This window comes from Epinephelus moara, chromosome 2 (assembly GCF_006386435.1).
Source record: "Epinephelus moara isolate mb chromosome 2, YSFRI_EMoa_1.0, whole genome shotgun sequence".
Classification (NCBI taxonomy): domain Eukaryota; kingdom Metazoa; phylum Chordata; class Actinopteri; order Perciformes; family Serranidae; genus Epinephelus; species Epinephelus moara.
The window spans coordinates 7,560,338-7,585,321 of record NC_065507.1 but is presented as its reverse complement, the minus strand read 5'-3'; the positions used below and the strand labels follow the sequence as shown (position 1 = coordinate 7,585,321).

Here is a 24,984-nt window from a genome sequence, read left to right as displayed (position 1 = left end):
TTTCTCCCTCTCTCACTCTCTTTCTGTATTTCCCTCCGTTGACCCCCCTCCGTCCCTCCTTTTCCCGCCCACGCATTCGCTCTCTTCCTCTCTCCTGCTGCTCTTTCTCCTGCTCACGCCTCACCCCTACATCACAACCTTACAACCTACCCAAAAAACCAATAACGCGCCGCACTGGTTGCCATGGTGACCACTCATGCCAATTCTTTTCACTCCTGCCAATGATCCACTCTGAATGATCACTCAGAGAGTAGATTTTTAGAAAGTCTATTTTTAATGTCTGGGCTCCCATTTAACTCTTACTTGATTGCCTTGTCTGTTGCCAAGGTAACTGCCACAGTTATTATCGTCTTTATGGAGACCCTTGCATTCAGTGCACTGGTAGGAAAATGGGAAACATTTAACCTCTCTCCGGATCAGGCTCTTCAAAAAGATTGTATTTTATAGTCATTAGGCAGGGGTGTAATGGGTATACATCATGTGGCTTTACAGATTACAGATGATGAATACACAACTGGACATTTGCGCGCGTGTGTGTGTGTGTGTGCACATGTGTGCATAAGATACTGTTTTAACTTTGAATGAATCACTGCCTCAGTAGGGCTATGATTTTCATCAATGTATCTCCAGAGCCCTTCAGCTCACATTCATCAACACGCCACTTAAATACCTCTGTGTGCATGTGTGTGTGCGCGTGTGTGTGTCTGAGAGAGGGAGAGGGATGGAGAGATGGAGAGATAAGTGAACAGTATTAGAATATGCTATTATTAGATTTCCATTTTAGGAGCTTACAGACCCAGGATTACACATGGAGGCTATACCATTATTAAAGAATACTGTCTTTAACCATCGTATTATTCAGCAAAAATACACAGTACAGTGTAGCAGTGCATGGAGAAGATAAATTACTAACATGTACTATACTGGTACTTAAGTAAAAATACAGAAGTATTATCATCTATCAGCCTACATAAAGCTTTCTTACTTAAATCAAAAATTAAAGTACCTCTTTCTTGAGGAGATTGGCCCCTGTGACTACCATAGCCATTAACCATTACATATTACATTATTAGATGATTATTCAGCCTCTCTAGGATGTTGCAATCACCAATCCCTGTGAATTCTGCACAACCTAGCAATTTTGTCAAATCACTGCAACTTTACTTTGATTATTTAAAACGGGCAAGCGTAACCGTCATTGTAGAGCTGCGCAGAGTGTATTGATTGGCTCAGCACCCCCTTGCTCCGGTCTCTGTGTCTCTCTGTTTATCATGAGACTACTGCTGTCGTTAAACTACAGGTTAACGACAGAATCGAGCCGTTTTGGTATCACTGTGAGATTAGCGGCTCAGTGTCGGATGTTAACTGCTGCTTCTATGTTATGTCGAGCTAACTGGGCAGAGAGAGCAGGAGGAGAGCGACTCACAGGGACAGTCCTAACATCGCTTCGAGCATCAACAGCTGATTGTCGGCGGGTCTCGGTGCCGCCCCATATCGTATCCAGAAATAAAAATCTTGTCAGCCCAATCAGGGATCTGCAGTAGCTGAAAATATAGGCAGAAAATCAGGGACTGCGTCATAGTTGATGACGTAAAATGTGTGCCGCAGCTTGCAGAACAGTAATGGTGGCTCCCAAAGCAACAAACACCAACTCTAACAAAAGTAGAGTAAACACCACAATAGTCATTGCAGAAATATAGTCAAAAACAACAAAAACAGAGTTAAACAGATTAAAAGACATTCTTTACCATTCTTCCAACTGCATTTGCAAAAGCTTCATTTATCAACTGGCTCTGCTGGTGATGAAGTAGATGTTCCCCGCTGTTTTGTTACAGTGATTGTCTGAATCAGTTTGTCTGTCAAGGCGAGTACTCCCGCCCACTGAAAGTGTTTGGAGCGGCACCGAGTTCAGATTGATACAGAGAGCGAAACAGAACGTCATCAGGATGGTCTTACCAGGCTACATCCCCCCATGAACACAAATAGATTCTAATTCTGTGAAAAACTTACTTATAATACTAAAAGTCTCCAAATCTAAGACAGCATTGCAGCTATTCAGTTATCACTTGCCTCTGCAGTTTAATAAAATAATATTTGCATTTTAGAAAAGCTGACGTGCACTCAGGTATTTCAGGCTGCAACACTGTGAAGGCGCTGATTATTAATGTTACATCTGTGCACACATGGCATTTTACTGTTGCAGTTGGTCAGTGTGGAGGTTTAACTGCTTTATATACTGAAGCTTAGTCCAGTGTTTTCCAACCTGAGGGTCGAGCCCCTTCCAAAGGGTCAATCTGAGGGGGCGTGAGATGATTAAAGGTGACCAAAGCTGTCAAATGAATGTGAGGAGTAAGTTGTTGAGTAGATGTAGCATAAAATGGAAATACCTGAATTAAATACAAATACTTTAAAATTGTTCTTCAATACAGTACTGGAGTTGCACATGAACGCACTGCACATTTGCCAAATTTATCTTCCTGGCTTTCTGGCTCCATAAATATTTCTGGTTCAATCTGTCATTGAACCAAATTTAACCTGCAGCCACCTGCTCGGAGTTCAAAGGCTTGCGGGCTACACAATGGTAAAAGCATTATTACTGGTTGATATGATAGAAATTCATCTTCATCTTCTCCTGAGAGGATGGAACTAACACCCGGCAATGTCAGACACAATCGGCTTTGTGACGCCCTGCAACAGCTGGAAGAGTGTGTGTGTCTGTGATTAAAATGTGTGTGTGTGTGTGCATGTGCATGGAGAGGTGTCCTTAGAGATTTCATTCTCTGATTCTGTCTAAATCTGTGTATATTTTTGTTATACTGGTCTTAGCATGTGAGTGTGATAGTGAGTGTCCGTGTGTGTGTGTGTGTGTCAGTGCCTGTGTATGTGTGTTGGGTGGCCATGCAGGATAAAGGTCTGTTGGCGGGGGAGAGTGCAGCCCCCTCGCTCCTTCTGTCACTGGCTTGAGGCACCGGAACATCCCTTCTGGGTGTGTGTATTTGTGCGTGTGTGTTTCTCTGAGGGCTCCTGTGTGAGGTCGGATAAAGCTCGGTGCCAGATGACCCGCCGTGAACTACGCGCTATTGATAAACCTTGGCAATGGATCACAGACTGGGAGAGAGAGAGAGTATGACAAGCGTCCATCCATATTTGATGTGACAGGATTGGATTTTATCAGAGCTGCTGGTGTGTTGTATTTAGGTTACCACCTGGCAGCCTTAAGACACGAGAGAGAGACAGAAGGTCAAAACACTGTGAGGGGAAAAGAGAAATAATAAGAAGAGAAGGAGGATAAAGGTTGGAGTAAACAGAAAGATGGATGGACTGAGGAGGGATTTTCCCAAACCGCTGCTAACACTGATGTGAAAAACATTGCTGTAAATCCCAAATCTCCACTACGCTGTTGTGTGGGCAGCTGACTTGCGCGCCAAGCAAGATGCTGGGTTGATTCAACTTCTGTCAGGAGGCGGGCTCAAAACAGACAGACTAAAATTACTGCCTTGCAGATGTGTGCCTCCTCCAGCCAGTCAAGTTGCAGTTTACATCCATGTCTGTCTAGACTCACATGATATTAAAAAAACATACAGTATATATTAAATGAAAGTTATCACTATATTGACATGTATGATTCCAGTGAATAATTTGCAGGGAAAAACACACTCTTTACTCCGAGATTATTTTTACAAAGGAGGACTGATGGAGAGCTTTCCCAGCTGGCACCAGACGTCAATATGACGTTGGACTGTTACAGTGGACAGATGTTACATTTTGGGTGAATGAAAATCCGATGGACAATATTCTAAATGTCTAATGATTAGAATTTCACATCGTGTAGACGTTAACATTGTGTTTTGCAGACAGTGGGTTCTGTTCTCCATAGCTTAGGACTAAATGTCTGTATTCCACGTCAAGATGACGTTGGCGTCAGATGTTTGGAAGTTATTGGATTTTTGTAACTTAACAATGTAACTTAAATCCAACAAAATATCATCTTCATCCATCTTCAGTATTCTACATCAAATTGCATTAGGTGTTGTCCTGACACTAAATTCAGTCACCTGACGTCACAAACTAAATTCAAATCCAAATATCCACATCTAATGACATTGGTGGCCAGCTAGGTTATCACACAGTGCAACGACGATCACCTGAAGCTCAGTGTCAGCAAAAGCATGTGCATGTTGCTGGAAAGAAGTTACAAATTTTAGAACATGGATGCTTCATATACATCTTTAACTACGTTCTTGAAATATGTTGACGAGAATGGGCGAGCCGGAATGCTTAATGGCTCCAGCCACACAACCCAATGACCAGTTGGCATTTGATGTTTCTACAAACCACGGATATGTGACATTTATACATTAAATATGTAGCAGATGTTGTCAAACTTTGTTTAGGCACAAAACCCACTTAGTGATGGTTAGGAAAAGATCATGTTTTGGCTTAAAATGCTTGTTTTGGGTGGCACAATCACGGCTAGAAATGCCACCAAACACTTGGGTAACTGTATTGCCACCCCAGCCACCATTTCCTTGATCTCCAGATGATCAAGTCAGCTTACATTCATGTGATCAGAACTACGTCACTTTAGAAATGTTGATATGATATGTACGGAATGCAAAATCAGTGCAAACATTTTCCTCTGCTGACTGGGTTGGGCCATGGCAGTTACTGACATGGAGGCATAAAAACTTATGTAAATGTATTACATACAAGTATCGAAGAATTAAACATATCTGAGTAACCCCATGCACATTTGCCTACATGCAGCCCAGAGAAGCATAATTCCATTTTAAGAGGTTTTGCCATTGTAACAGTGCTGCCCTGATGTCAGCAAAATGTCAACAAAGTTTCATTTTAAAGGAATAGTTTTACATTTTTGGAAATATGTTTATTTTTTGCCAAGAGTTGAGAAGATCAACCTCATATCTGACCTTAAAATATGAACCTGGGGCCAGTAGACAGTTACCCTAGCTTAGCACAAAGACCGGAGGTTTGGGCTAAAGGCTGTTATTTAATGCGTATTAAAAACTAGTTAGTTGTTTCCTCATGTGTCCAGTCTTTTTGCTAAGCTAAACAGCCCATCTCCTGCCTTCACATTTAGCAGAAATAATGAGTGGTATCTTCTCATCTAACCTTGGCAAGACATATGAGTGTATTTACTAAAAATTTAAACTGTTCTTTCAAGTGTTCGAGCAAGCGGCCGAAGATCGTTGTTCTAGTGAGGTTAGCCTTGCATTATCTTTGGGCCTTGAACAGCGGTTCATTTCATGTTTTCTGATTTGGCATGTTTCATATTTCATGATTTTATTCATCATGTTCTGCTTTAGCTCACCAGCTACCTCAGTGTTTTACCAATGCAGGAAAATAGATGTGAAAGTCAGTTTAAGGAAGAGCAATCCTGCGTAATTGCATTCCATTACTTTAGTTAACATTTGCATTTACTGCAACATTTTACATTGCCCATCTGGCTCACATTGCCTTCACAATCCCATGGTGCCGTGCTCACACGGTTAAATGTGCTGAGCCTCTGAAAAAGTGAGAAACTGCTCCCTTAATGAAATTGCGTCTTGTGTGTTACAACAATCAGATGCTTGATTTCAGACCTCTGACTTTAAAAATGAAGTGAAATGAAAAGCAATCTAAGATTATCAGGCTAAGTGAGCATCATACTTCGGAGCCTGCCTGGTGACATTTATGAAGAAAAAAAAATATTGCATGGCTAATGCATGGAGAGGAGATCCTATTCAGTGGCCATGACCTTTTTAATGCGAGATCATTAAGTCGTGGCCACGCTTTAATAAGTTTTCGAGTGATGCTGCTTGTTATGCAGCGACTAAAGGTGATGATATTTGCTGGTATATCATAAATATGATCGCATTTATTAGAGATGGCACAAATCACAGAAAACACAAACACATGAGTGACAAAAAATTGACTGGGATGTGTGGGATGCTGCCTAGGTGTGCCGCTTTCAATCATGTGATTTTTCAGGAACAGCCATGTATGCAACCACTGGTGCGGAACCCATATGGTCTTAACTTGTAAGAATCTACATACCAGAATTAGTCAGGTCCTAGAGCAAAATACTACCTATTGTTCACGTGTCTGGGACGACACATTGCTGAGGTGTTCCACCATGCGGCTGGGGTGTATTCAGGGTGCTGGAAAAATATGCATCTAGTCTATTTTTGACTTGTCTTAACACAGTTGCACAGAGCAAATTGAGCCATGCAGGAAAATAGATGTAAATATAAATACAAAATAATAATAACGATGAATGCATTTTTAACACAGCCATAAATCTTTGATCCATGTCATTCATAACTACTTTAAATTGTATTACCTTTGTCTGTAGGCTACAGCACAACAAAGTAGGAAATAACATTTAACATTGAACTGCATAGCCTACTTACTTGTACATGTTCGAAGCACAAATAAAGGAAAAATGATCAAATCAACAAACTTTGCAATTTGAAAAACATCAGGTCGACACAACACTATTTTTCCATGATGAAAATGAGACGATGACGAACTAAAAATAGATCTTGATAATAAAAACTAAGACAGAATCTATGTTTCATTTTTGCTGACGAGACAAAAAAGTTAGTGGTGGACTATTGGACATTGAAAGCTGAGAACGGCCATGCTTGCAATTATCTTCAAATGCCACATGAGCAACAGGCTGGTAAACTCCAGTGAACAGTCAGCGCCAGGATGTTTCATTAACCACAAAAAACACTCACACTGGAGAGGCGTGAGCCGTTTGTGCGAGTTGTGAGCTGTAATCCAGCAGTAAATAATCAGCCGTGTGTGTCTGGTTGTGGATGGTGGAAGTGTTGCATTTGTGGAGTTTGTTAGGTGCAGCGGTGGCTGTTAGCAGCTCCGCTTATTAGCAGCTGAACAGCAGCAAATCCGTCTCAGGTCTCAGGAAGGTTGATGGTTTGATTACTGATTGACAGGCTGGCAGAAAGCTCAATTATCTGTGAATGTAGCTGTACTATAAAACGGTCTGAAAGACATACAAGTTTGTAAGTGCGCAGAAATGATTGGTTGTTGTAAAAAAAAAAAAATTGGCTAACTGGGTTAGTGTAAAGGTAAAAAAACATATAGACTAAAATGTTTTGAATTTTCGTTGACTAAAACTAAAAACTATGCAGGATAAAAATGACTAAACTGTGACTAAAACTATTAGCATTTTAATCACAAAACAGAGACTAAATCTAAAATAGCTGTCAAAATTAACACTGGAATAAAGTGTCTCTTGCTGAGAATGACTCCAACCTTCCTGCAAGTGACTTAAGTGTGTCACTCTAATTTGTTCCTAGATTGAAAACAAATGAAACCAGTTCAAACTCGCCCATGTTTTCAGGCAGCTAAAGCTACTGATGGTAGACCTACTAGTTAATCAACGAACAACAATAATTTTCTTGTGGCAATGCAAAATTATTTAATTAAAGCTTGGCAGCTTAATGATCTTGATCCCACACATAATTAATTTGTGGCCACACATTTTTTTTTCTGTCACAAATGTCCCCAGGCGGGCTCCGTAGCAAATAGTTCAGAGGTAGTAAAACAGAAGACACAAGATGGTGAATATTTTAGAGACAGGAACTGGGATGTAAATTAACGAGAGATGCAGGTTGTAGATGTGAGTCGTAGTGAAAACAGAGCTGCAGCAGGTATGGAAGTAGTAGTAGTAGTGTAGAAAGGGGGGGAAGGGAGCTGTGCAGAGAAAAAGCAGAGCTTAACAGTGAAGGGACAGGTATTGATGGAGGCTAAAGGTGAGGCTCTGAAAAGGATTAGCAGGTCAGCCATAACATTGGACTTGTTTACATCACTGTCAGGAACAGCGAACAGACTTCTGAGCCTGCAGGAAGCTAAGAGGTGTGCTTTTTACTGATTATCCCTCATACATCATCCAACATCCAAAAAATGGAAATTCAGCATTTCAAAAACACAAATTTTAGATGATGCATCCATATTTCAAAATGGTTCCTGTGTCTCATTTGGAAAATAACCTAGATGCTGAGTTTCTTTTCTCTTAAAGGGAGCCAACATGTTGTGGTTTTCTTCACGGCATTATCTTCTAAGCAACTTACACACAGTAGCATCATTTGGCTTGCTGGCATAATTTGCTGTGAACTCCTCTTCAGGCTTTCACATAAAGTAAACAAGTATCGAGCTCTTTGAGGCACCTAAGCCACGCTCTAACTGCTGCAACAAATCTGCAGAAACATGCTGCTTCTTTAGTTGACTTAGCTGCTAGTCGGCACACTTCTCGCTCCCTTCATCTCCCTTCGTTTTCTGCCCCTCGCCTGTTGCCGTGGTAACCAGCGAAGGGGAGTTGAGCGGAGGGGAGATTGAAGGGAGAGAGGGAGGAGAGATGAGAGGAATGGAGATGGAGGGGTTGGGGGGGGGGGGGTTGTTTCGGGTTTCTGGGTAAAGGAACCACGGCTGCTCTTCCTCCACCCTTCTTCCCTTCCTCTCTCCCTCTTATCTCCTCTGACACATCTTCCAATCTCTCCAAAAACCTTACGCTCCTTATCGATCCCTCGACAATTATTTCCTGTCCTTTGCCTCCTCTTCCTCATTATCCTCCCCAGTGTCGCCTGCTCCTGGTTTAAATTCTTCTTCTGTTATCTTCCTCCTTGAATGTTGTGCTTTCCCACGTGATCTCAAACACTGTCCTCGTCTCCGTGGCATATCAGTGGAGAACAACATACGTGCTCTGTGTGCTTTGCAGTGGACACGATACTTTAAAGTGCCTAACAACACGACAAGTGTGTGCAGTCTCCATATGCTTTGCGCAACTCAACTTCAGCTCTTCCTACTGAGCTACACACAACTCTTACCTCAGCTCTGCTGCTATTTTTATGCAGCTCATCCTCTCCACTTACCATGTAAACACTGCTGAAGGTTTCATTAAAAGAGAGTGACATTAAACGTAATGTAAGATCTTCAGTGATATCAGGGAAAGCTGCTCTGTGAATGGCATTTCATTTTCTCTGGAAGTTGAATAATGCAGACCGCTGGAGCAGCAACACCAACGTGCATGTATGTGCATGCATACGGAGGGGGCAGATGGAGCCAGTTATCTCCTGTCACATGCGGAACCTATGATTATTTTTCACATTACAGTACACGATTAATTTCTTCAATTAATCTCATGTCCATAATGACAGGTTTGAACATGACAAATGCCTCCTCAGTGCAAGGTATCCGCCGTCAGATAATGAGGAGGACAAATGTGAAAAAGGCAGCGGGTCGGGGACACACAATTGCTGCAGGAGAAGAGGCGTTTTGGACTTGGGCTGGCATAATATTTTCTGCATAATCACCACCGTCTGTGTGATAACAGGCAACATATTAGTCAAAGGGAACAACAAACAGTGTCTGCTGTGAGTGCTAATACGCCTGCCATGTTTGATACAGTGGCCGACAAAGGCAGATGCACAACGGCCTAAAAATGAAAAAACATAAAATACAGAAATGATGCAACGTCAAGCATAGCTAATCTTTTACAATATTATAAAAGAACAAATTTTAGTAGCTAGCATTAGTATGCTAGAGATGCTATTGTTAGCAATGTTTATATGTCAGGTCAAATGTATAAAAGAACGCATACCTTTTATGTCGCCCCTTCACTCAACTTCACTTCCCGCTGCAAAATCAAACACAATCTCTCGTCTGATGTTTCTGTTTCGGGTCAAACATCAAGCTGTTCCTGAGAGGCTGGAGAACTTACATTGTGTTGACTGGAGGTGCACTGTGTTTCTGTTCTTTTACCTTTATTTAACCAGGAAGCCCCATTGACATTGGAAATCTCTTTTCCAAAACACGTTAAAATGCAACAAATACAACATAAAATACAAAAATCCACCATGAAACAACAGCCATTCAAACATAGTGGCCTCTCAAGAAAAACAAGCACTGTTACATTTGTTTTGGGAGTTTGCGTGTTTTGATTCTGACTCACTGAAAGTAGTCTGTGGCTATAAACCTGCCACTGGGTGCTGATTTCAGCCGGCATTCTCCCTTCCTTCCACTATGAGCATGTTACCATTTCTTCTTCGGAAAGCAAAAACTACCTCCGAGCTAACAACTTATACAGGCTGAAAGTGGCACGTTTTGATGAAGATTCGGATCATGCAATACGGCATGTCTGCTTTGTTCTTGCAGTGAATTGTTGTAAAGATCTACAACAGGTAAAAACAACTTGTAACTACACGTTGGAAAATCCCAGACTCCGTCTCGCAGGAGTCTCCTGTCTGATGTTGATCCAATTTGTGACGCGTCCAATCAGAGTTGATTTGCCACAATTTTTAAGTCAGCAGGAGCAGCAGCAGTGGCAATGATTTCAGTGTCACGATCTGTTCCACTTCACGTTAACTTCTGTGATATCGTCGTAATAATGTTCTGCTAGAGCCACGTACAGCCAGCAAATCCTCTGTGGTTTTAACAGGTCCAGTGAGTTCCATCAGAGCTAAGTCAGACTTGACCTCTCAGGCCCCGATTATCAAATTATGTTTGTCTGTTTTTTTATCACTATCACACTTGTTGACCACTGTAGGTTGAAGTATACATTTTCAACATAGAGCTGTGCCAATGATTTTTGGTTCTTTTTTGTTTGTTTGTTATTTTGTAGATGAATTCATGACAAATTGAATCAATAAAATGTGAAAATGCACAACACTGCCATCAACCAATCCAGCAGGGACCAATGTGTTGTAAATGGTGTAGGTTTCCACAAGAGTACGAGCGTGCCGACACAATTAGAGAGTGCATTAGACAGACTTTGGTGTGGTGTTTTCCATATTAGCGGGAGGCCACTGGCAATTTAAATGTCTCCCGAGTGTTCTCAGAGAAAGGATGCTCTTCATAGAAAACTACAGACACAAGCTGGAGATTATTCCTGACAGAGAGAGGGGCTGGGGGGGTCACAGAGAGAGAGAGAGAGAGTGAGAGAGAGAGAAAGGGCCATGGCGGGAGCTGTGGGAGTGCAAATGAAAGAAAGAAAAAACAGGAAGATGCTCTAGAGAGGAGAGAAAAAACAGGTGGGGGTTTGCTGCGTGGCGTACGATAATCTAAAGCTATTCGATGGCATTAACAACAAAAAAAAAAAACCTAATGCAAGAATCCTCCCTTGGCCCAGCCACAGATTACAGCAGTGGGTTTGCGTGTGGAAGCTATTATATAATTCATTCTCTATGATGAGATTTTCCTCCATTGCTGGTTTTCCTTTCTCGCACTCCGTCCCAGCACTGGCAGGTTTCTCTTTTAATTTAAGGCAGAGATGTCCGAGCCACACTGTTTTTCGGTGACTTTATAATCTTTTTATCCCTGTCTGGAACTAATTCATTTTAAACAGCAATTTGATGTCTTTCAGTGCTCAGTTAAATTTAAACGCTCACTGTCTGGATGGTGTTTTGTTGCATGGATATGTGCGCGAGCGTGCATGTATGTGGCTGCACAGAATACATGTACTGTATGTGTGTTTGTGTGCACACGTGCGCCCATTTAGTGCAATACCCTCTCGCTCTGGTATTGTGAATTCTCTGCTCACTAAGCTCCTTAATGGAGTCACTACAAGGGCAAAAGCACTTTCATTTTTTTCCCATTTATTTTTTCCTCTCTCCCTTCTTCCCTCCCTCTCCACATGCCAGCTGATCACAGGTGGGCAGATTGGCATTAAGTCCTTTATTTTTCATTTTGGAGGTCATCACTGATGACCTGCCGTTTTGATGAGAGGTACATGTGAACCGCACGCCGTCAGACTCTGGAAAGGATTAACTCTGCCCTTCGACTCCACATCTGCGCCATGCAAGACTGGCAAAGCTACTGTGTGATTGGTAGATTACCCTTCACACAGCCAAATGCCATCTAATGATTATCTGGCAGCGTCTAAGGTGCAGTGGTGTGGGCCTCCCCCTCTGGATCTACTGTACAGTCACAATGGTGTCCACATAAACACATCTTCTAACTGAGTTTGATAAATCTATACTGTGCACAAATAGTACTCTCTCTATGAAATGCAGTGGATCGACCTGAGGTGAATTCAAGTGACAGCTCTGATCTCTCGTTGATTTTATGTAATAAATCCAGACTAACCTTGAGGAAGAGCTGCAGGTGAAACGGAGGAAAGAGGTTAAGGTGGGATTTGAAATGGAAAGCTGCCTGCTGAGGCTGCTGTCAGAGGAGAGAGGGGATGAGAAATGTCTCTGTATAAATATTGATCGATCTTGCAAAAAGCTTGAGGGACTCAAAACCGATGTTTGAAGTTTTTAGATCGCTAAATCAGAAATAGAACAGAGAAATAGAAAGCCTTTATTGTCATTGTACAAAGAGTATATGATGAGATTAGGAGTGCTACATCTGATCAGGTGCCAACTAGTCATTAAAACAAAGGAGTAAAAAATAGACATACATCATCATCATCATCCATAAAATTGGAATTAAATAGTGTAAAATAAAATAAAAATAAACAGACTGTAACAAGCTGTTGCACATTTAAAATAAATAGGGGATTGCACTTTTTAATAAATAGTTTTTTAGTCTATTTGTGCGTGACTTTAAGCTCCTGTATTTCCTACCAGAGAGCAGGAGAGAGCACAGTTTGTGACCCGGGTATTTTATATGAAACCCTACATTGTCAGATACAATCTTTATCCAGCCGTTTATCTACTGACATAATAAAAATACACCATCGGACAAAATAAGCTAAATGCTCATGTGTGTGCCCTCGAGATCCAGTGATGTATCCGTCCTTAAGTGGCAATGTTTCCTCGTTATTCGTACTTGAGCTGTGTAGAAAATGTCTTACACTTACGCGGACCTGGAGTCCTTTCAGATGCCAATACATGTTATATATGTAAAATTGGTGTGGCAGTTCTATCTCACACAGCTGCCCTTTACTGGACTCTATGGGTAATACTCTCCTTTAATCACAAGCACTCATTCACCCACTGAAATTTGCATAAATGCAGCCAATCAGGATGTGCCTACTCTAATATGTGCGGAGCCCACAGTATATACAGCAGCCCTCCTGTCAGGCTCCTTTTCATGTCTGTGCTCACTAGAATGACACAGGACTAGTGGCAGTGGTTGGGTGTATGTCAGCTGTGTTGCACCTGACTCAACTCTGAGCGTGATACATCAACGTTTAGGGTTGAGCCAAATACTCGGATGAAACGAGTATCCATTACAGATAAATTTCAGGCTTAAAATAACAACTTCGATTAGGCCCGACCCACTTTTGTTTTCGATTTCTGGCATAAACTCCGCCCATTCTGACTGAGTACAGATACAGATGGTGTACTCACTCCTCCCTACCAACATGTTCCTGTGCTCCTTCATGACATGTGATATGTGGTGTGCAGGGTGTCTATTGCTTGTCTTTCGACCCCTGCAAAGTTAGGCCACAACTCCACCCAGTTTGGTTGCTCACCACCCGGGTTGGCTGGGACCCACTATGTCTCCACTGTGGCGGCCTAAGTTGTAAAGAAGTAGGCAGGCTACAGTGACTAACCTTTAGCTGGTTAGGATCAGTGTGGCTGGGTTGATGTTATGTTACAATAGGGTGTTCATTTATTGGGCTCCACCCACTGTGCCCATAGAGTCCAGTAGAGGGCGGAGCCTGTGTGAGATAGAACAAAGGTTACGATATTGTAACCCTAGTTCTATTAGCACAGACAATCCCTCTACCTAGGGCCCCTGTCGCTCCTACGCCACTCACTGAAGAGGGTGTAGCATGCTGATGCTGTCATATGGCTCCTTCATATAATGTGGGCTCCGCATATATTGTGTATTATGATTAGCCAGCTATGTGTATGCAAATTTTAGTGGGTGAATGCACACTTGTCATTGGAAGATTTACCCATAGAGTCCAGGATAGTGAAGGAATGGTGTGCCTTACTCTGCCTCTGACACTTTTACCCCAACCCTAACCAGTTTTACTCCTTTTGACTAAACCTACTAACCAATCCAACCATCGAAGGCAACAAATACTAGCTAGTCATAAGGAGAGTAGGGCAGGTGATTTCCTTGTTATCCTAGGAAAAGCAAATTCACATCTAGTAGAGGGCTCTGCCTGTGCTAGTAGAACTGGGGTTACAATATCACAACCTTTGTTACGTTTTACCACTGAAGTCGGAGAGGCGCTTACAGTACACTTAAATTGAAATGACATTTTCTAAGGAAATAGTGACTCTTCCTGCAGCACGCTGTACTGCCCATTAACACTGCCTCCAAAGCCATTTTATACGTCACAATCTATTGACTTGCATGCTCTTGTATAAAAGCCCATAAATCCGTGATGAATGTAATGAGGTCAGGTTTTGATGCGCTACCATAATGGTGTCTACTGTGGGTTCACGTGAAGCAAGGACAGCGATTTATCATAGCGTTATTTATGGGATTATCGTTATTATAAACGGCGGTGATTAGTGAGAGCTGATCTTACAGTATGCAGAACTCGTTATCTATGGGACTGAACTAAAAGGCAGCAATCAATCAACAGATTAACAATGTCCAGGCCTGTCTGCGCTCTGCAGCCGCGTTCCAGACTTGAGTCACAGATTACAGCGTGAGACAGCCAACAGGCTGGCACACACAGCGAAAGGCAAAAAGCCTGCTATCTAAAGTGCTTGCTTGGTCTCAGATCTGAAAAATAAATGAGGGATGAGTAAAGTAAGAACAGAACAAAGAGAGGGATGTCTGAAAGAAAGGAGGGGGGAGGAACTGGAACGTGTGAACTCATGAAGCACACAGACACACGAAGAGTACAGAAATGCCAAGTCAGCGCATCTGTACGCTTAAATAGACGCACGTTAGCATGCACACACACACACAAAGAGAATTGAAGTGAACCCAATTTCAGCAACAATAATCTCTCTGTCTCACCACACGCAGAAATAACACCTAATCTGCAAACAGCCTTCACCTCAGTGTCACCTGTTGCCAGGGCGGTGAAAGTAGAGTACATCTGTGCTAATAACAAAGTTAACAACTGACAGATTACACTGTACGATCGTGTGTGTGTGTGTGTGTAGAAACTGATCACAGCTCCAATTTAAGTGAGTCTAATCCAAGGTTGCCATGGTAACTGTGCCTAATGATGCAGAAGACACTAAAATTAGACCAGATCTCACCTCCTTTTACCTGTAAACACCCTCACAACACACACCTACTGCGTCTCGAACCGCTGATGACAGGCCGTGAGTTATGGGCGCTGACGACACATCGAGGCTCCGCTCACAACCGTTCTTCTTCTTCTGGAGTGTTTACTCTGGCTGATAAATGGGATTTTGAGCACTCTTCTTCTCTGGCTCTTATCAGGAGGAACAGTGACTTAACACTGACACAATGTCCTTCTCCATCATTAGTGCAGTCTTCTCTCTTTTCTCTGCCTCTGCAGCCTCTCTCTCACCTCTCTTTTCTAATTAAGGAGTTCAAAGTCCTTCGTGAGGCTCCCTGCTGTGATTACAACTTCAAATCCCTCCACTCGACCTTGATTCTGACTTTTTTTATTCATGCTTTGTATCCTTTCTTGAATTTCCTTCCTAATTCTCCAGCCCTTTCATGTACAGTTTTTAAGGCGAATCGAGAGGTGCAATTTGCTTCGCCTTCCTTTTAACTCTTGCCTACATTCCACTTCTCTGTTTAGTTCTCATATTAGTCGCATGTTTAACATATTTAAACATATTTCTCATAAAAGAATGATGGAGGGCAAATAAATTCTACTGTGATACATTTGTAATGTTGCTCATAAATAGGCCCACACATACCAGTGGTAAGTGGTACGGTTAATTTCATCCGTGCATCTTTGTGACATAGGCAAGCAGCTAACATGATAGCACGCTTTAAATAAAATTGTTTACAGTAACTTCTGCGTAGAAAATCCCAGCATCACATCCATAAAATGAAGTGTCGCAGAGCAGATGCTACCTCAGTTGGGTAGTTTTTAGCCACCTAAGAAAGGTCCACCAGACTCCATTGACAAAAACCGTCATTTAAGAACGCAGGAGTTGCTGATCTACCTCTGCCTCGATCAGTTAAGCCCAGTTCAGACCAATGATTTGCAAAAAGACGAAACCGTTTTAGAATGTTGCAGAGAAAAGTTGCAGCAGTGTGAACTGGCCTCCTGAGCTTGACTTACGCCATCAAATCACCAGCAGCTGGTTTTAGAACAAAAAGCTCATCACCTGTTTCACCATCCAATCAACTTGTAGTGAAGTCCAACGGTCAAGTCAAAATGACCGCAGATGGTGTGTTCGCTTGGTGCGGCAGATGCTCCGTCCCCGCCGAGCCCTCTGTTTCCATCCCCACGGTGTGCCGATGTCGGACGATGGGCCGCTGCTGCTGCTCGCTGTATGTGCTTATGCCCAACCACACACACATTCTCATTGACTGATTAATTGGCGCTGCTTACTTTTGTTTTTGTGGCATATTTATTATAAATACAGTCCATCTGTTGCTCATTTTGTTTCTGTTTTTTTTCGTCACTACAAATGCATCTGTAGCCAGTATCTCACTATCACTATCCTCATTCATATTTTAAGAAGCTAGAGATCATATTCAGCAACAAAATAAGCCTGAAAAGCTGCAAACAGAGCAGAAGTACAGAGAGTTGTTGCATAGAGATGATACACCATTTCATCTAGTTGCATTGGTGTGAACTGGCAGGTTTTAGAACGTTGCAGAACAGCGTGTTGCAATTAATTGCATGTCTCAGCTTTGGTCTGAACTGGGCTTTAGTGTGTAAGGTAAAATGATTTAGCTGATATTGATCGAGGCTAAAATCCATTTTGTACATTGCCGAGCCTCTGCTGGTAGATATGGTTTCTCAAAAACGCTAGCAGAGCAGCACAGTACACAAAATAAGTTCAGCAGAAACGTCAGACAGGTCAGACACTGCGTTTAATTATGTTTCTTTAAACATCACATTTATGCTAAAAAAGACAGCACAAATTCACATCTTATTACCAGTTGTCAACCTGAAAGTGTGTGAAACGTCACAGTGATTCGGTTTATATCTCCTTGAGCTGCTCTTTATTTACTCTGTACTGTAACTGTTACAGATTTGTGTTAAATGAAGGTGTCATTGGGTGTTTAAGGTTTTGCTTTTAAAAACTAATAATAGTGTAAAGAGTATTTTTACACAGACATTTTTGACGCTGCACTATTTTTATTCTTTTCAAAGCTGATTATTTAAAATTCTCCACTGAATAGCTTCCTTCTGTACATTTAAATTTTTTCTGGCTGTCTTATCTCTGTTATTCGTCTTCTCTGCTTTCTCGCACTGTCCTTTCATACTCAGCACATCTGTAGAACCATTGCTGGGAAGGATATCTGAGGACATCTCATCCTTCCTGGCACAGTAAATCACTGTGCGTCTCCGACTATTAACCCCATTTATCTCTTTCTTTCTCCTCTAGGATCCTGCTGACAGTAGTGGTGATCTTCCGTATCCTGATCGTCGCCATCGTGGGTGAGACCGTGTACGAGGATGAGCAAACCATGTTCATTTGCAACACTCTGCAGCCAGGTTGCAATCAGGCCTGCTATGACAAGGCCTTCCCCATTTCCCACATTCGCTACTGGGTCTTCCAGATCATACTGGTGTGCACGCCCAGCCTCTGCTTCATCACCTACTCCGTCCACCAGTCGGCCAAGCAGAAAGACCGGCGCTACTCTTTTCTCTATCCCATAATGGAGAGGGACTACGGGGGAAGAGACGGGGCGCGGAAGCTCCGCAACATTAATGGAATTCTAGTGCAACATGGCGGTGATGGTGGAGGAGGGAAAGAAGAACCAGACTGCCTGGAGGTGAAGGAGATCCCCAACGCCCCGCGGGGCCTCACCCACGGGAAGAGCTCCAAGGTTCGCCGGCAAGAAGGGATCTCCCGCTTTTACATCATTCAGGTGGTGTTCAGAAACGCACTGGAGATTGGCTTCTTGGCAGGCCAATACTTCCTTTACGGCTTTAGTGTGCCTGGGATTTTCGAGTGTGACCGCTACCCATGTCTGAAGGAGGTGGAGTGCTACGTGTCCCGTCCCACAGAAAAAACGGTTTTCCTGGTGTTCATGTTTGCGGTGAGTGGCATCTGCGTGGTGCTCAACCTGGCCGAGCTCAACCATCTGGGCTGGCGCAAGATCAAGGCCGCCATCAGGGGCGTCCAGGCCCGCAGGAAGTCTATCTGTGAGATCAGGAAGAAGGACATGGCGCATCTGTCCCAGCCGCCCAACCTGGGACGCACGCAGTCCAGCGAATCAGCCTACGTCTGATGATGAAGAGAAGAAAAAAAAGAGGAGGTGTGGGGTGAATGTGCAAGAGCGAGGATGAATTAATTATGATTTTAATTTAATGAAGACGGAGTGGAGACGGCCCCTCCTCTGCGATGATGTGAAACAGAATGTAAAAAGACCAAACCTCCGGCTCTACGACTTTGAGAGTCGAGGAGGAGGAGGGGAAGAAGAAAATGAGAAAAAAAAGCATAGAGAGACGATAAAGGAGGACAAAAAGTTCAGTTCTGCAAATGAACACATTTTGGTCTCATGGGGGAGATATTCCAACTGCCATTTTATACTTTTGTCTTTCTTTTTTAAACTAATTAACTTCTTCTCTGCCCCTCAATTCTTCTAAAGTGGGGAATTAAATCCTCAAGGGGCTGGAGAGGGAAGGACTAGAGATGAGACGATGAGGAGCAGGGAGAGGAGAGCAGATGAGAGGCTGTTTTGTATTCTTTGGGGATATTGGAAGATGACGGCGGCGTTTGATGCATCCCATGGTGCTTTACTTCTGGATTGTGTCAGCCTCAATGAAAAAGGGAGGACTAGTTTGGGGATGGGATCGGGAGGATGAGCAGCAACATCATTAAAAGAGGAGCGGAAGAACTGTCAAAGCCATGACGGACTCTAGAGAACGAAGGCAAGTTTGTAAAGGGAGGGAGAGTAGGTGGGAAATATCACACTCTGGGAAAAGCATATGATACACCCGAGGAGGGAGAGAAGAGAGTTTTTCTTTCGCTTCCTCTCCTCGCCGGAGACTCGAGTTTGTCCGAAGCCAAGAGAGAAAGAGCTGCCTCTGATCAGTGTCAACCTCACCTCCGTTGGAACATCGTCACAAGCCAAAACCAAGAGAAAAAGACTGACGATGTTTATGTTTTGTCTCTTGGCAAAAGATGATGTTAACACAAACACAGCAAGTACCATAAACACTTTTTTTCTCTTTCCTCCCCCCTATCTCTCGCTCTCTCTGCTCCGCGGTTGGCAGCTATATAGACCCCAGGGGCTTCTGATGACAGTAATGACTCTCGCTGCTCTCCCTCTGCGTAAACTTTGGAGAGGAACTAATGAACAAATGGACAAACAGCGTGTAAACGTCGAGTCTCTCCTAAAGCACAAACCAAACTTCCCTCCTTCCAGCATTCCAGTGTGCTGAGAGACAAAGGAGAGACAGAAAGAGAGGGGAGGAGAGAAAAGGGAACGGGAGCTTGTAGAGTATAGGGAACAGATCACTTTATTACAACTTTAAACAAATTTTATAAAATATATCACCATGAGTTATGTTTTTGTTTTTCTTTTTTTTTTTTGAGAAAGCGATGGTGCCATCCTTGAGATATTTAATTATTGTTGAAAAGTTATGTAGAGTATATCATGGTAATATTATTTATCCATTTAGATTATATCCAAATAGATTTATTTATCTTTGCGTGCGGGTTGGTCGGGACATCATGTTGCTGTTTTTTTTTTTTTTTTCAAATGTATAAACTGTCTGTCTTTTTTTTTCATTTTTTGTTTAGTTTAAAGCATTTCTCACTGAAGGAACTGATTCATGGCATGTACGGGGGGTGGGGAGGGACAAGTTTGTGAGCTTCGTTTTTGAATTGAGGCTGTGCAGCTGACTTTTTTATTCGTAGAAACCTGCATTGCAATTGTTATTTAATTGCAGTCAAAGTGTAGAACGAAGCGTCTTCATGCATATTCTACAGAGAGCCTTGGGTTCCTTCGAAATCAGCTGCACAGCTTCAGACAATTAAGGCCTGCGAGCCATTTGAAAAAGGCATGTTTACATGATGCAATGTTTCTTGAATGATCAAGCTGTGTAGCCGATGACTAGTAACTCGCTAGGGACAGTTGTGTTTTTTGAATCTCAGTGGTTTTCATTTTGCATTTCTTTTTCCTGACTGGATTTCAGCATGCATGCCTTGTAAGAGAAAAAAAACGACATGAAAGAAAGAAAAAAAAAAACGATAAAGATGACAGAGAGTGTTGCACCTTGATTAATGCAGACGAGTGGGAGAGTGGCAGACTGAAGGAACTCGAGTTGGCAGCTCGAAGGCTGCTTTGTCGGACACACTCGGTACATAATTTAAAACGGGGAGCTCTCACACTGCGAGCTTGTGAAACCAGACATAGAGACAGTTCAGTGGACCTCATGTGGCGTCTTTGAAGGAAAAAGTTGTTATTTAACTGACATGAGCACACACCCACACACCTGTTCCTCACTGCAGTTCATGTTTGTTGATCCTGTTGCAGAGACTAAGATATTGGTGTTCTGGTAATCAGCTAACTGAGGAAAAATCTAACGCTGGTCTAAACATACTGTCGCAGATCAGTAGTCTGAGCTTTAGCCCTTCCACTGCAAACTAAATGGCCTTATAGCTCAACACTGCAGTAGCTTAACACTGCCACGTTTGGGGCTTTGACTCCTACAGGGGCCACCCGTGCACTACTGCCACTCTCACGGCGTTTGTATGACTACTGTGGATAAACACATTAGCAGACATGTTATACCAAACTGCAGCTACAGTATATATTGTGCTCCCTTTTCAACCTCTGCCACTAGATAGTAGCGTTAACTGTTGAAAATGTGAAGAAAACACCGTTGTAAGAATCTTTGTGATTTAAAATTCCGTTGTATCTTCTTCCCTGCAACTTGCCTTATCTGCTTGTGCTTCGATTAGCGACTTCCTACATTTCTAACAATGCCTTTGGAAAGCTCCCTGGTCAATATGCTAAGAATAGATACAAAAAAATAGCTCACCCCAACAAAAATGCTAAATAAATTGCACCTGATTGCAAATGTATTTTTAATAGTTCAAGTGCAGCTTTTGCCAGTCCACTAAAGCTCTACAGTCGATGTAAAATGTTTACATTCTTTATTATCTCTGTCTTTTGTAGTGATTTTTTTAAAGATGAAACACACATGTCATCAATTAGCATTGCAGCTGTTCTGGAAATACCTTGACAGCACCACGAATACACTGGAGCAACTGTAACAGCTGACATAGCAGAAGAAATCCCCCCAACTTTCTGTTTCTCCATTCACTCCCACTGTCATAATCTCCATGATTCTTACAGGTGATTATCCCCAGATTTAGACTGAGGATCTCTGTGGGGCTCAATGGCATCGGTGCGGTCTACTGTACGCACTAGGAAGGACGAATACGCTGAAAGGGCACGCCAGAATGCCTAATAATAGAGGTTGAGTCATGGCTTCCCTCAGTTAGTGAGAGCTTGTGCTTCTAGCGAAGGCTTAAACGCTGACCTTGAGCTTAAAGGCCAAGCCGATGTCCTGTACTATACGCAGTCACTGCGAGCTGCAGCACTGATCTAATCTGCACAGAGCACAGGTCAATGCTGGTGTGAGGTCTATTTTTAGTGACTTGTAGATACACACATGCTGAACATACATTCATTTTAGGAAAAACAACCACATCTTGAACGTGAGAAGAGCGGTGTGAGTTCCTCCTCTTGGATTCTGTTGTTATGTCTGGTTTCATTCAGGACGGAAACATACACACACAGCGTGAGGACGTCGAGGGCCATAAATGTGTCCTGGTCTTCTTCGGTTTACATTCATCCAGCGTTCATTAGTGACTCACGACTCCTGCAGTTAGACACTCAGTGGGTACACCACTGTCCAAAGTAAAAGCAGGCCCCAGTTCTTCCAACAGTCCACTACTCTCCACAGTCTACTTTTCTATTTGTCAATGTGAAATTAATTATGCAACTTTTTTTTTTTCTCATTTGCTTCTCTTTATGACTTGTGGGTTAATTTTGTTGTCTGTTGCTCTTTTTGTGCAGTGACATATCAAAAAAAGAAAGATGTTTTTTTTTATGTAAAGGAACAAAAAGTTTTTCAATGTGTAAAACCAAGGGTAGAATGTTGAAATATAAGACTAGCAGAAAAATATGTTATATTTCCTCCCTTGCCAAAGTGATATGCAAAATTTCATTCATTTTCAAAGATTTTTTATCTGCATGTGTAACAGCTAGACTAAGCATGTTTCTATGTTTTCTTCAGCAGAATCTTTAAAGAAAGACTTTTTTTTTAGCTCCAATCTACGAAGCAAAGCTATTACATCTTGATGCCAAGTGTGTATATTAATTACCCAGTTCTTCAGACGGTACAGAGCCAGGCAGACAACTCAGTGATGTTAAAACTTCCTGTTAAAGTTTATCACTCTCAGTTTCAACTCCCAAAAGATTCTGAAAACCGCTCCATACAGTAAATCTTCTACTTTAAGAAATTTGCACATGAATATATACCTTTATAATCTGCTGTAGAAGATGATTATAAGCCAATCAGTCTACTGTAAAACACAGGGTACACAAGAATATAAGCATACAGGTTAAAGACTGGCACCATGAGATGCCAGACGCCAGAACATTCCAGGGTTTAGTCCCCAGCACAATGTGTAATTAACCTCCAATTTACAGCCTCTTTATGTGTTAAATATAATTAAGTCCTCAGTGAAACTCCTCATGGACACTTTGTTAGAGAACAGTACAGTGACACTCAGGAAAGACAACAATGCTGATCTTTTAAATCTTTTCTAGTAAAAACAAAAATGTTGTTTCTACATTAACACACAAGAACGCTCTCAGAGAAATGGTATCACGACATGTCAGCATACTTTCCATTGACCATCCTAACCTTGTACTGTAAAGCCCACCCAAGACAATTCTCTCAAAGCCTGATTATTTTACCTGTTGGTGCTAATAACTTCGGACTCTTAACCAAAAACATGAATTCAGATACATTCCCTTGTCTTGAGCACACATCTGCTGCCCCACATATCACAGGTCATGTAGCAAAGCAGGTCTCCTTAAAACTAAAGCTGTTAACTCTTGACTGTTACTAACCATGTCCGCAACAGCAGGTAATGAGATCATTTCCATTAAAACCCTTCGCTGACCTTGTTCTGCAGATGAGTAGCAAACAATTTGATTCCTCAGGAATGCAGCAAGTAATTGAGCTGCGTCATTCATTAAAACAAAGCTACCACATTACTCTACTGCCAAAACGATGCTAGATTAACTTAGTAATTATGTAGCCAATCCTAAGGGCTGCTTGAAGGCCCTCGAGCAAGTTTTGGAAGCACCCCTCTTATACATTAAGGGCTTCGTACTTATTACAAACTAAAAAGCCATAGTTTAAAAAAAAGAAAAAAGATTTCCAACTTGACTTGGCGCATTACTTTGAAAGAAACGTGCACTCATGGGCCAAGATTAATCACATTTAAACGATTAAGTGATCGTTTTTGCATTCAAACTGAAAATTAGACGTTAAAATGAAAAGCTTTCTACTATGTTTAATCGAATGAGAAAAAAATGTAAGTTATAAAGCTCCTTTTATCCAGATGTTCAGCTTCAATTTTCATTTTAGAAATAAAATGCTCCCTCCTCCCCCTTCCCTCCTGCCCTGTCTGATACTGGTGCTGCCGCCGCACTGTAGAGGCTAGATTATAACCATTTCAGGGTTCAGAGAAGGACCTCTTAACCTCTCGCTAATCTGTCATGATATCAATCGTGATTACTTCGTCTAATTACACTGAGTGGCAGATACAGGCAGGGTGGGATTTAAACCACCATCCGGATTTGACCAAATACCCCCGTGCATCTCTCTCATCTCTCTCTCACCGGCTCTGCAGCCACCTCCTGCCAGCAGGTCGTGGAAGTGAGATTATGACCTGAGATAGCTTCAGTCTGTGTCTCTAAAATTCAATAATTTGCAGACTGTTGATTCATAGTTTTAATTGGAAAGGGGCAAGACTATCTCCTCGTGATCTTAGACCAGGTCACCTATATGTCGACTGTGTGAGGAGCCAGATGTTACAATGAGAGGGGTGAATGGTGACGTGTCAGGGGAGCGGGGGAGCAACGTCAAGTTTAGCCAATATTTGGCATTCTATCTTATCGTATTTAATACACAGTAAGAGATGATATTTAAGGGATCAGAAAAAGGGAAAATAGTTAAATATCTTAGCCCTAGAAACTCGTCGTTCTTAAGCTTAGCTTCTACTGTGACATCTGCACGGATGTAAAAGCATGGACTGAAAAACAGAAATGAAGAAACAGACACTTCAAACACACTCACGCTTTGTAACCTTCATCTGAAACTCTGTCGTTTTCCGACTGCAGATTTTATGGTGTACCTGACGGACCTTCGCTGAAGGTTCACTGTATATTTCTGACTGGTGTACTGTATGTAAAGACTGAATAAAACCTTGAATGTTACATCAAGCCTGGAGTGGCCTCGTGCCTGCTGATTTATGACCTGTGAGCGTGTGTGTTCATGCATTATGTGCATGTATTGTTTCTTGAACAATGTGATGTGTGTAAGAAAAGAAAACGTGAGTGGGAGGGTTTTTTGAGCACGTGGCAATGATGGGATTTAGGAAATAAAAAAGCCCTCTGTGATGTGAGGGAAACTGAACAAAGGTGGCTGCAATTCATATTGATACAGTGCTATATATAGCTGCCTGAAAACAATATTTGCAGAGAGCTGCGTGCAGCCCAGCTGGTTGGCGACATTTTTGAACCCAATAGGTGACACTGAAACCTTTCAGCAGGATTAAAACCTTTAGACCATGGTACTGATGAGAGGAGAGGAGGTGCACGCATGTGTGTGTGCATGCATGTGTGTGTGTGTGTGTGTGTGTGTGTGTGTGTGTGTGTGAGCACAGTCATATTTCCTCT

The 24,984-nt window shown here is 42.2% G+C and overlaps 1 protein-coding gene across 1 annotated transcript in view; it reads left to right on the top strand.

The window, feature by feature from the left end:
- LOC126405497 (gap junction delta-2 protein) overlaps nt 1-24,595 on the top strand; it is a 39,480-nt gene extending 14,885 nt beyond the window's left edge. Inside the window, exon 2 of the mRNA XM_050069257.1 lies at nt 17,433-24,595. Coding sequence (XP_049925214.1) covers nt 17,433-18,282 — 850 coding nt within the window. The 3' untranslated portion in view covers nt 18,283-24,595. The remainder of the gene's footprint in view (nt 1-17,432) is intronic.
- Nucleotides 24,596-24,984: the final 389 nt, after the last annotated feature.